Below are 12,581 nucleotides of genomic sequence, written 5' to 3'. Positions count from 1 at the left end.
CTGCGCTTCCCAGCCTGCCTGCCTCTCCTGTCGGTGTCGGGGACCGTACTAACTCCGCCGAGGAGGAGCCAGGGGAGAGCGAGCCCAACCAGGCTCTGCCTCTCCGCTCCCCCAGGGGCTTCCCTAGCTTTCCAGTCAGCCCCCCTTTTCCTGCGGCCTCTCTACCTGCCTTCCTCCCTCCAGAAGGCGCCCTGGACGCCCTGCGGGGGCCAGGGAGAGAGCACAGGCCTCCCTCCTTTTCTTGCAGGCTTCCCACGCGGGTTTGGGGAGCATCCCTTCCCCGACCCCCGGGCCAAGGAAGAGGAGGGCAGGGGGCCCAGGCCTCTCCTGGGGCTAAGGAGGGAGGGAGGGAGGGAGGGAGGGAGGGAAGACCTCCCCGCCTCCCTCACTGCCCCACCCGGCTTTAGGATGCGAAGGGAGCAGCACACTGCCACCAGAGACGAGTCCCTCTTTCCCAAACTTTGCTCCTCAGTGTGTTTGGGAACTCCAAGCCCCAGAAGCCCCGGCTACTTTAGCCCACAGTGAGGCATTCTGGGAGCTGAAGTCCAAAACACCTGGAAGACCAAGGCTACGTCCACACTGGAGAAATAACCCGGTTTGGCACCGCTTTAACTCTTGCGTGGCTCAAGGCCACCTTTGAGACGGACTGAAAGAGAGCAGTTGGGAGCATGAGCTTCCCTACTAGGCTTGAGCCTGCTTCCTCAGGTGGCATCTGAACACTGAAAGCCTGGATGCCTTTGAGAAAGCTCACGCTCCCCACGTCTTTCTTTCAGGGAGTCTTCAGGTGCGACAAGAAGATCCCTTTCCAGGCTGATTGTACAGATTCAGACGGCTAGGTCTTTGCATTCTCTTCCATGGGAGAGAGCTTGTAGCACCTGGGAGACTAACTGAAAGGAGGAAATGGGCAGCATGAGTTCATAAACAACTGGACGGTTCCCAGGCTTTGGTCCTCCAGATGTTTTGAACTCCAGCTCCCAGAATTCCTGACTGTTGACCAAGCTGACTGGGGCGTCTGGGAATTGGAGTCCAAAACACCTGGAGGAGCAAAGTCTGGGTAACACTGAAAAGAAGAGGCCCCTCCCTACTTCAACCCTCTGTGTGTGTGTGTGTGTGTGTGTGTGTGTCCCTCCCTCTGGCATGAAGGTCTTGTGGTGAAAGTGCATTTGGATCCCACCTTTCTCCCAGAATTGGGACCCAAAGCAGCTTCCAGTCTAAAAACATTGGAGGGGGGTATGGCTGCTGGGCCCGGTTCTGAGGGGGGATGGAGGGCGCCTTTTCAAGGACTGGCCGAGCAAAGCTGCCTGCCTTGTGTTTCCAATCCTCAGCACCTGAGGAAGGGTCTGCGCCTTTGGCTGGGTCTTTTTGGCGGGAGAGGTGCTCTGAGGGCGGATGGCTGGATGTGGGCTTTTTGCCACTTGATCCTGGCTTCTCTTTCCTGGCGCTTCCTTCAGCAGGAAAGAGAAGAGGGGGAAAGGGGAGGTTGTTGTTGTTGTTGTTGTTGTTGTGTGCCTTCAAGTCGTTTCCGACTTACAGCGACCCTAAGGTGAACCTACCCTGGGGTTTTCTTGGCAAGTTCCTTCAGAGGGGTGGGAGTTGCCTGCCATTGCCATCCGCTGAGGCTGAGAGAGTGTGACTTGACCAAAGGCACCCAGTGGGTCTCATGGCTGAGCTGGGAATGGAACCCTGGTCTCCAGAGTCGTGGTCCAAGACTCCACCACATGATGGAGCCTAGAATCACAGAGTTGGAAGAGACCACAAGGGCCATCCAGTCCAATGCCCCTGCCATGCAGGAACTCATAATCAAAGCATCTCTGACAGATGGCCAGCTACCCAGAAGAAGAAAGTAAACTTGGGAGTTTGTCACACTGGGGGGGGGGGGGGGGTCCTGTGCAAAAAAAACAGGATTAAAAAGCTGGGGGTGGAGAGAACCTGCAAAAGCGGGTTGGTTTTCACACATGACGTTGTTAAACTGGTGTTAACTTGAATGGAAAGTACTGTATACAAAAGCTGCTCCTTTTTACTTTCAGGATTTTCCAAAAGGAGCAGCTTTTGTCTACTCCCCGTTCAGGTTAATACCACTTTAACGATGATGTTGTGTGAAAATCAACTCGCTTTTGTGGGGTTGTTTTTCTGATTTAAACCCCCGTTTCTGTGTGGGATTTCCCCCGTGTGATAAACTCCTTGGACTTGGCGTAGAATTCAGAGCTGGGCGTAGAAAGTGTTGTTACTATGTATGAGGGTTTCCAGTGTGCAAATCAGTCACACAGTAGGGAAACTTCCCCAAGGCATCTTGTTCTTATCTCCAGGTTGGAAGGAGGAACTCAAAGCATCCACAGGTGTCTGGTCTCCCTTGCCACAAAGGCAGCCCTGGTGGTGCAGTGGTTAAATGCCTGCACTGCAGCCACTCATTCACAAACCACAAGGTTGTGAGTTCAATACCAGCCAGTGACACCAGGTTGACTCAGTCTGGCATCCTTCTACAGGTTGGTAAAATTAGTACCCAGTTTGTTGTGGGCAATTAGCTTACACTTTGTGTGTGTGTGTAAATATATTAAAGAGCCAGTGTCGCCTAATGGTTTGAATGTTGGACTGCAACTCAAGATCAGGATTCAATTCTCCAGTCGAACATGAAACTGGGTGACCTTGAGCAAATCACACTCTCTCAGATTCAGGAGAGAGCAATGCCAAACCCCCTCTGAAGAAATCAAAGATATACTCATGTTAATCTGTAGAATCATTATGTAGAGAGATCTTGTAACACCTTTAAGACTAACTAAAAGAAAGAAGTTGGCAGCATGAGCTTTCCTAGACTTAAGTCTACTTCCTCAGATGCAAAATCACCTTATCATTACCATAAGTCAAAAATGATTTGTAGGCACACAAGCACTTAAATTTTCTGTGAATGCCAGATTGAAAATTGGATATAGTCCCCCTACTTTTAATGGTTGGTGTTGAACAAGTAATTTTACCAAATGTGGCTTGTCAGGAAACCTCATAACAAACAACACCTGCTGAAATTCCCTCTTCTGCACAACTGTTAAAGACATAGGAACCCTTTCCAGTTTTCAATATAACAACCTTGTTATTATTTATTATCATTTATTTATATAGCGCCAGCAAGTTACATGGTGCTTTACAGGCAGAACAGGTGAAAACAGCAGGTCCTGCCTAAGACATACAATCTAAAGTGAATGCATACATATACACACAGTGGGAAGGAAGGAATGATAAAAGTATACAATACAGTTATAAAACAAATTATCAAGGTAGAACATAAAAAATACAATACAATGTAAAACAAACTAACCAATACATGTAATAAAATATACAGGATTATAAAACAACATTCAATTGGAATTGATGGAAGTCAAATTCAGCCAAGAATTTAAGGTGCAGCAAATTCCTCACTTGCCTCAAAGACAGTTTCATTGTCCAAAAGGTGGAAAAGGCAACGAGGGGATCTTAACCAACAGGAATGACCTGGTTAATGGGGTGCAAGTGGTGGGATGCTTAGGTGGATCATGTTCTCCTGGAGTTTGTTATGCAGTGGAAAACAGAGGCCAAGCATAGTCAGACGTACATTCTATACTTTTGGAGAGCTGATTTCAGTAAACTTAGAAAAGTACTGGGGGTGATCCCTTGGTCGCAAATACTAAAAGAGAAGGGAGTTCAGGATGGATGGGAAATTCTGAAAAGGGAGATACTAAAGGTACAATTTCAAACATGTACCAACAAGGAGGAAAAATGAGAGGTGTCTCAAGAAACCAGGATGGATAACTAAAGAACTTTCAAGTGAGCTAAGTTTTAAATGGGAGATGTATAAGAAATGGAAAAGGGGAGAAATCACCAAAGAGAAATTCAATCAGTGAGCATGTACAGAAGTAAAGTCAGAAAAGCTAAAGCGCAGAATGAGCTCAGGCTGGCTAGAGAAGCTAACAATAGAAAGGGTTTTGGGGGGTATGTCTGTAGCAAAAGGAAGAAGGAAATGGTAGGGCCACTGTGTGGAGAAGATGGAGAAATGCTAACAGGGGACAGAGAAAAGGCAGACTACTCAAGACCTTTTTTGTCTTCTTAGGCGGGTTACAAACCGCCAAAAAATACGTATGGAATACATATTAGGGTTAGTACGTATTCCATACATACAACATGGCGGCGCCCCTTCCACATGGGGGCCGCCATGTTTACGTATCGGACGCATAGCATCCAGACGTGTCGCGGCGCTAATGATGTCACGAGTGCGCCAGCAGCACCTTGCGACGTCATTAGGGCGCCACAGAAAGAAGCTCCATTTTGGAGCTTCTTTTTTGCTTCACAAGGGAGCCACGCGGTGTGGCTGCGATGGCTCCCTTACGGAGCAAACGGTGGCAGCGGCAGACCGCCGGTCTATAACCCGCCTTAGAAAAGGAAAAGGTTGCTCAACCTGAGGAAAATGGAGCAGAGGATGCAGTAGGGAAAATTCATGTCTCCAGGACCAGATGAACTACAAACCCAGCCTCCTTTGAAAGGGAGTTCAGTAGCCTGAGAGCAGCCACCAAGAAAGCCTTCTTTCCACTCATGGAAAGCTTTCCATTTGATATATTGTAATTTATGATCATCCCTTATCAAAAATGTATGTGAGCATAAAACGTTTTTACTTTGTAAGCTTTCAAACATATTTTTTCTTCAGTACCTAGTTAAAAATAACAATATTCAGTAAGTAAAATGCTACCAGCTCTCACATATACAAACATAAACATGCTAAATTGCTGAATGTGCCCTAAAGCTGTGATCCTATTGGGTAACTAAAAGCATAACTACTCCATGTAGGCTGTGGAGGCAGCAGGAGGAGGGAAGGCTCATAGGCACAGCAGTGCTGAAGGAAGGAAGAGAAAGACATCCTAATTGGGAAAGGATCAGTGCAAACTGCAAGCAAACTAGTTTTCTTCCACGAAGTCCTCCTCAGAGCCAGGCATTCTGAGAAAGTTGGCAGGGGACAGCTGCCTAAGCTGTGGGTACAGGCAATTGTCCAAGCCAGCCTTCCCAGAGGACCTGGCTCCAAGAAGCCACTAGAGAAATAGGCTGTTCAGAGCTGGCAGTCTTCCCCTCCAAACAACAGCAACTTTATCTTCCTTCGTTGCGGGTGTTGCTCAACTCTGAAAAACTTCAGCTAGTCACATAACACCAACTGGATTCAGGTTCTGAATCCTTCTCCATACTTCTTATGTTCAGGGGTGAATTTTCAGATACTGTACAGTATATAAAAACAGAATAACAACTAATATATATTAAAAAGAAAATAAAGAGAATAAAGAAGGGGAAAAGACAGATATAAATATAGAGAAAGAAAAAGGAAAAAAGTAAGAAAGATAAAAATGATTTTCAATCTTCTCAGCGGTTATAAAACTATAATTAAACTTTAAGATTTGTCAATACCTCTCTCATGCAAGAAAAAAATATCACCCTCTGTATGTTATGAATATTACTTTTCCAAATTAAATCTTTAACAGTCAAAGATATAGTCCCTATCCAAAATTCATTCAATGTTAATATATGTTTATTACTAAATATTAGTAATATTTATCATCTGTTATTATTAGTCTTCGCTTCAACTTCAAGTAATCCACTACCTCTGTTTCACTTACTGATCAAATACTTCAAACTCACCAAACTACCCTCTCTCAATTTTCCTTTTGTCACTCTCTAGCCTAACATTGACTGTGTTACAAAAACAAGAAAAGGGAAAAAAGGTACTATAAGGCCCGGTACACACAGCGATAGTAGGGCTTGGGACTGCGCACCAACTGCATGGGCCTGAGCATCCCATCCACACGGGCGCCACTTTACGTAATGGATGCATATCATCTGCACATCGTGGCGTGTCCATTACATAAAAAATGCTCCATTGGTTCACTCGCGACGTAACCGGGACAATGGGAAAAGAACACAAAAAATGGGTTTTTTTAACTCCGGAGGGATGTCACGCAGTCTAGCAGCTGCGGCATCCATCTGGAGTTGAAATGTGTGCTTGCAGACTGCCATTTTTGGGCGGTCTGTACTGCGCCTAACTTAGCTTAATATCTTCTTTATACAGCCACAGTCATGTTCATATCCCTTATAAAAAAACATGATTGTTTGGTGATCCTTTGAGGAAAGAAGACACGTAAGGAAAAAGAAAATTTTAGAAGAAGGATATCTCCAGGTTATTCAGGTGTACCAGTTTATTATTTAAATATTAAACAATTTCATCTTGCCTCCGTTATCATAAGAGTCTCCACTTAAGAACCTACTTGCAGGAAAATCTCTCTCTTTTTTGTTATATACCGGTCATTGTTGGAAGCAACCAGTATTGCTCTGGCATATTCTCCAGAGAATTAATTTTTAAAAAGATGATACCAAGACATGTAAAAACGTACAGTTTTTAAAAAGCTTGTTTCCCAGCAGCCCCAATGAACCCTGCAATTCATTAGTCCAGCTTTCATTATGTCTCAAAGAGAGCGCCAGTACGAAACCATGAGATCAAGTTTCAGTAAAAGAAAGCCCTGCAAGAGCTTGTTCTACAGAGTACAATAATGGTGTTTCCCATTAAACCTATCATGTCCTCCGAGGCTGTGAAGTTCCAGATCAATGAGCAAGTCAAACAACATCTGCCACGTCTTTTACCAGATGCCAGATTGCCCCCACCTCCTCCTCCATCTCCTACAGTTCATGTTTCTAATGGTTAGAGCACTCTATGCACATTTTCAAGCCTGTGAAAATGTCTGGCTATATTTTAAAACACACCCCACACACACACTCAGTTCTATGGGATATACATGACACAGATAGCCAGATGTTCATCACTCAGCAATGCCTGATGTGATAAACCCAAAGGAAGCTACTTCCTAGGAAATTCACTATGGAGTGGGGGGAATGCAAGACAAAACGCAAACACATAAACAGTGAATGCAGCCGAGGAAGCTTCAGCAAACATCTCAAAACCTCCCAAGTTCACATAAAACTAGAAAGTGAGGAGTGTAGGTACTGCTGGTCTTCTGTGGTGCTGCATCTAGATCCCAGGAAGAACTCTGAGCAGAAATGAAATATTGAAGAGACTGCCTTCAAAGAGATGCACCTTCCACCTTCTCCTCTCCATGCACACATTCATACGCACTCACACACACAAAACTGTCTGTTTAAAATGCACTGGAGGCACTTGGGCTGTTGCTACCAAGTGGCTCAGAAATATACAACAAGAAAGCCATTTTAGGATAGAATGAAACCTTGCAAGTAGACATTTGTTTATCTTCTCACACGCAGTATCTAATGTGAACCACTGTGGATAGCAGAAAGCCTTGTCTCCATCCATTTCTAGCCCTAAGGAGTTTTCACATGAGGAGATGGGGAGTGTGAATATCCCAGAAAAATCACCTAATTACATGAAACGATTTCACACAACATTGTGCAAAACCTGCCAGTATAAGTGCTCACAAAGAAGCATTAATGACCATCTTTTTACTTTCAGATTTCAGCGGCAGCACGTTTCTGATATCACTTTATTATTTGTGCGATTGTGGGTGGTAATCACGTGTGCAATTCCTCACCTTTTCGCTTTATTTGTGGGATGCTTTGAAGGGCTTTAATCTCTCCTTATGCCGAAATCAGCCCACAGTGTGATAAACTCCTAAACATTGCACCAGTGGTCTCTTGCCACCATTGCAGACCTTCACTTGGCATGACAACATTCTTGGGGCAAAAGCAGGACTTAAAAGGACTTATTGTGGCATCAAGGGCGGGACAGAGGACTGCTGCTGGCCCCCTTAGGCTGCATCCACACTGGAGGGATAACTTGGTTTGGCACCGCTTTAACTGCCCTGGCTGAGCTATGGATTCTGGGAGTTGGAGTTTGTTGGGGCCACTGGCCACTGGGCCCACAACAAACTCCAACTCCCAGAATTCCATAGCCTTCAGCCAGGGCAGTTAAAGCGGTGCCAAACCAAGTTATCCTCCAAGCAAGCAAGCAAGGCTTTGCCCACTGGTGGGACATTGCTTCAAACTTTTGGAGCTGCGGGTCTGGTGCTAACTGAACAGCTCCTCTCTTGGCAGAGCCAGGCCAGCATCCAAAGGAAAGCGAACAGGCAGGCAGGGCAGCTTATTGCAGGACCACCATGAAATCTCACAAGAAACCTTCCTCCCCTTAAATCTAATCACACAGGAGCAACAACAACCCTAATCGCCAGCCCATAGAGCACAATAGAAGCCAGCCTTTCTCCAGTGCCTGATCCCTCCAAGCGAAACACTGCATACCAATTAGATGACACACACTCAATACATAGGGGTGTGTGTGTGTGTGTGTGGTGTGTGTGTGTGTGTGTAAATTTACTCATCCTGTCTTCCACATTTTGTTGCAGAAGAGGACACACACACACACGCGCCCCTATCCGTCCCACATCTGGGAAAGCACCTCTTATAGGCTTATAAAGCTGTTGGGGGGGGGATTTTTTTATCCCGTTTGCAAAGGAGGCGACTTCTCTCCTTGCCCCCCCCCCCCCCGCGCACACGAAACCGTCCCAAGGCATCATAATGCATCAGTGGCACCAGTAACGCACAGCTGCCAGCAACCAGCCCTGCAGGAGAAGGGGGGGGAGCAATGCCAGCTTGGCACCTAAACAAGTACCATCTCCCAGAATGCCACAGCATGGGGCCGGGGCAGTTAGAGCATCATTTCCCAAGTGTGGATGCAGGGAGCAGCAAGGGCCCCAAGAGCGAGTCCAAATGCTCCTCCCCTCTCTCCCTCTGCATCCTTGCCTCTGGATGCCTGCCTGCTCCTGGTCTCTGCTCCGTCCTTACCGTCGTCGTCCTGCATCCTCTGGAGGCAGAGGCTCCAGTGTTCTTCCTCCATCCCGGCATCCCGGCTGGCTCCGACCCGGCGCCTCCAGGCCAAAGAAAGGGGGCCGGGGGGGGGCGACTGGCTGGGCAAGGCTACAGCGAGAGGAGGGGACAGCGGCGGAGGAGGAGGAGGAGGGGAAGTGGGGGCTGGAGAACCTCGGGGCTTGGGAGGAGGAAGAGCCACGGGGAAAGGGCAAGGAGGGAGAGGAGGGGGCTCCGGGGGATGTTGCTTCTCTTCTCCTTCTCCTTCTCTAGTGCTCTCTTTCCCTGAAGAGATGTCTTTATTTCCTCCCTCCCTTCTGCGCTTCCCAGCCTGCCTGCCCTCTCCTGTCGGTGTCGGGGACCGTACAACTCCGCCGAGGAGGAGCCAGGGGGAGCGCCCAACCAGGCTCTGCCTCTCCGCTCCCCCAGGGGCTTCCCTAGCTTCCAGTAGCCCCCCTTTCCTGCGGCCCTCTCTACCTCCTCCCTCCCTCCAGAAGGCGCCCTGGACGCCCTGCGGGGGCCAGGGAAAGAGCACAGGCCTCCCTCCTTTTCTTGCAGGCTTCCCACGCGGTTTGGGGAGCATCCCTTCCCGACCCCGGCCAAGGAAGAGGAGGGCAGGGGGCCAGGCCTCTCCTGGGTGAGGAAGGAGGGAGGGGGGAGGGAAGACCTCCCCGCCTCCCTCACTGCCCACCCGGCTTTAGGATACGAAGGAGCAGCACACTGCCACCAGAGACGAGTCCCTCTTTCCCCCAACTTTGCTCCTCAGTGTGTTTGGGAACTCCAACCCCAGAAGCCCCGGCTACTTTAGCCCACAGTGAGGCATTCTGGGAGCTGGAAGTCCAAAACACCTGGAAGACCAAGGCTACGTCACACTGGAGAAATAACCCGGTTTGGCAACGCTTTAACTCTTGCGTGGCTCAAGGCCACCTTTGAGACGGACTGAAAGAGAGCAGTTGAGCTTCCCATAGGCTGAGCCTGCTTCCTAGGTGGCATCTGAACACTGAAAGCCTGGATGCCTCTGAAAAAGAGGTTCAAGTAGCCTTTGAGAAAGCTCACGCTCCCCACGTCTTTCGTTCAGGGAGTCTTCAGGTGCGACAAGAAGCAGGCTGATTGTCAGCATTCAGAAGGCTAGGTCTTTGCATTTCTTCCATGGGAGAGAGCTTGTAGCACCTGGAGACTAAACTGAAAGGAGGAAATGGGCAGCATGAGTTCATTAAACAACTGGACGGTTCCCAGGCTTTGGTCCTCAGATGTTTTGAACTCCAGCTCCCAGAATTCCTGACTGTTGACCAGCTGACTGGGGCGTCTGGAATTGGAGTCCAAAACACCTGGAGGAGCCAAGTCTGGGTAACCTGAAAGAAGAGGCCCCTCCCTACTTCAGCCCTCTGTTTGTTGTGTGTGTGCCCTCCCTCTGGCATGAAGGTCTTGTGTGTGGAAGTGCATTTGGATCCCACCTTTCTCCCGGAATTGGGACCCACAAGCGCTTCCAGTCTAAAAACATTGGAGGGGGGTATGGCTGCTGGGCCCGGTTCTGAGGGGGGATGGAGGGCGCCTTTCCAAGGACTGGCCGAGCAAAGCTGCCTGCCTTGTGTTTCCAATCCTCAGCACCTGAGGAAGGGTCTGCGCCTTTGGCTGGGTCTTTTTGGCGGAGAGGTGCTCTGAGGGCGGATGGATGGATGTGGGCTTTTTGCCACTTGATCCTGGCTTCTCTTTCCTGCGCTTCCTTCAGCCGGAAGAGAAGAGGGGAAGGGGAGGTTTTGTTGTGTTGTTGTTGTTGTTGTTGCTCTTTTCAAAGTCGTTTTCCGACTTACAGCGACCCTAATGTGAAACCTACCCTGGGGTTTTCTTGGCAAGTTCCTTCAGAGGGGTTGGGAGTTGCCTGCCATTGGCCATCCGCTGAGGTGAGAGAGGTGGTGACTTGACCAAAGGCACCCAGTGGGTCTCATGGCTGAGCTGGGAATGGAACCCTGGTCTCCAGAGTCGTGGTCACGACTCCACCACATGATGTGAGCCTAGAATCACAGGAGTTGGAAGAGACCACAAGGGCCATCCAGGTCCAATGCCCCTGCCATGCAGGAACTCATAATCAAGCATCTCTGACAGATGGCCAGCTACCCAGAGAGAAGAAGTAAACTTGGGAGTTTGTCACACTGTGGGGGGGGAGGGATCCTGTTGCAAAAAAAAACAGGATTAAAAAGCTGGGGGTGGAGAGAACCTGCAAAAGGCGGGTTGGTTTTCACACATGACGTTGTTAAATGGTGTTAACGTGAATGGAAAGTATACAAAGCTGCTCCTTTTTACTTTAGGATTTTCCAAAAGGAGCAGCTTTTGTCTACTCCCTCGTTCAGGTTAATACCACTTTACGATGATGTTTGTGTGAAAATCAACTCGCTTTGTGGGGTTGTTTTTCTGATTTTATTAAAACCCCCGTTTTCTGTGTGGGATTTCCCCGTGTGATTAAACCTCCTTGGATTGGTGTAGAATTCAGAGCTGGGGCGTAGAAAGTGTTGTGTTACTATGTATGAGGGTTTCCAGTGTGGCAAATCAGTCACACAGTAGGGAAACTTCCCCAAGGCATCTTGTTTATCTCCAGGTTGGAAGGAGGAAGCCAAAGCATCCACAGGTGTCTTGGTCTCCTTGTCACAAAAAGGCAGCCCTGGTGGTGCAGTGGTTAAATGCCTGCACTGCAGCCACTCATTCACAACCACAAGGTTGTGAGTTCAATACCAGCCAGTAGTGACACCAGGTTGACTCAATGGGCATCCTTCTACAGGTTGGTTAAAATAAGTACCCGTTTTGTTGTGGGCAATTTAGCTTACACTTGTGTGTGTGTGTAAATATTAAAGAGCCAGTGTCGCCTAGTGGTTTGAATGTTGGACTGCAACTCAAGATCAGGATTCAATTCTCCAGTCGAACATGAACTGGGTGACCTTGAGCAAATCACACTCTCGCAGATTCAGGAGAGAGCAATGCCAAACCCCCTCTGAAGAAAATCAAAGATATACTATGGTATAATCTGTAGTAGAATCATTATGTAGAGAGATCTTGTAACACCTTTAAAAACGTAACTAAAGAAAGAAGTTTGCAAGCATGAGCTTTCCTAGACTTAAGTCTACTTCCTCAGATGACAAAATCACCTTATCATTACCATAAGTCAAAAATGATTTGTAGGCACACAAGACTTAAATTTTCTGTGAATGCCAGATTGAAAATTGGATATAGTCCCCCTACTTTTAATGGTTGGTGTTGAACAAGGTAATTTTACCAAATGTGGCTGTGTCAGGAAACTATAAGAACAAACACCTGCTGAAAATTCCCTCTTCTGACACAACTTGTTAAAGAATGGATTTAGTTTTTAATATAAACTTGTTTTATTTATTATTAATTTATTTAGTATAGCTCCAGCAAGTTAATGGTGCTTTAAGGAGAAGGTGAAAAAGCAGGTTGTAAGACAGAAACAGTGGTGGTCGGTTAGAAAATTATTGTTGGGCTAATTTGTAAGAAAAAATTGTAAGCGAATTGGCATAGGGCGGAATGGGGAAAAAAGGGGTCTCTGGGGTCCATTTAAAAAGGGAAGTTTTTTGTAACGAGAAAAAATTGTAGAAGCAATAAACTATGGATTTATTCGTATGAAAAATTGTATGGGTATTTAGTATGAGGTACATGTAAATCTAAAGTGATGCATACGATACACACAGTGGAAGAAGGAATAGGACATGATAAAAGTATACAATACAGTTATAATAAAACAAATT

General features: G+C 47.3%; 1 protein-coding gene across 1 annotated transcript in view; it reads right to left on the bottom strand.

Moving 5' to 3' along the window:
* GRIP2 (glutamate receptor interacting protein 2) overlaps window positions 1–8,871 on the bottom strand; it is a 610,766-nt gene extending 601,895 nt beyond the window's left edge. Inside the window, 1 exon segment of the mRNA XM_042448529.1 lies at window positions 8,806–8,871. Coding sequence (XP_042304463.1) covers window positions 8,806–8,857 — 52 coding nt within the window. The 5' untranslated portion in view covers window positions 8,858–8,871.
* Window positions 8,872–12,581: the final 3,710 nt, after the last annotated feature.

This window comes from Sceloporus undulatus, chromosome 2, assembly GCF_019175285.1.
Source record: "Sceloporus undulatus isolate JIND9_A2432 ecotype Alabama chromosome 2, SceUnd_v1.1, whole genome shotgun sequence".
NCBI lineage: Eukaryota > Metazoa > Chordata > Lepidosauria > Squamata > Phrynosomatidae > Sceloporus > Sceloporus undulatus.
This window is presented reverse-complemented; position numbering and strand designations above follow the sequence as displayed.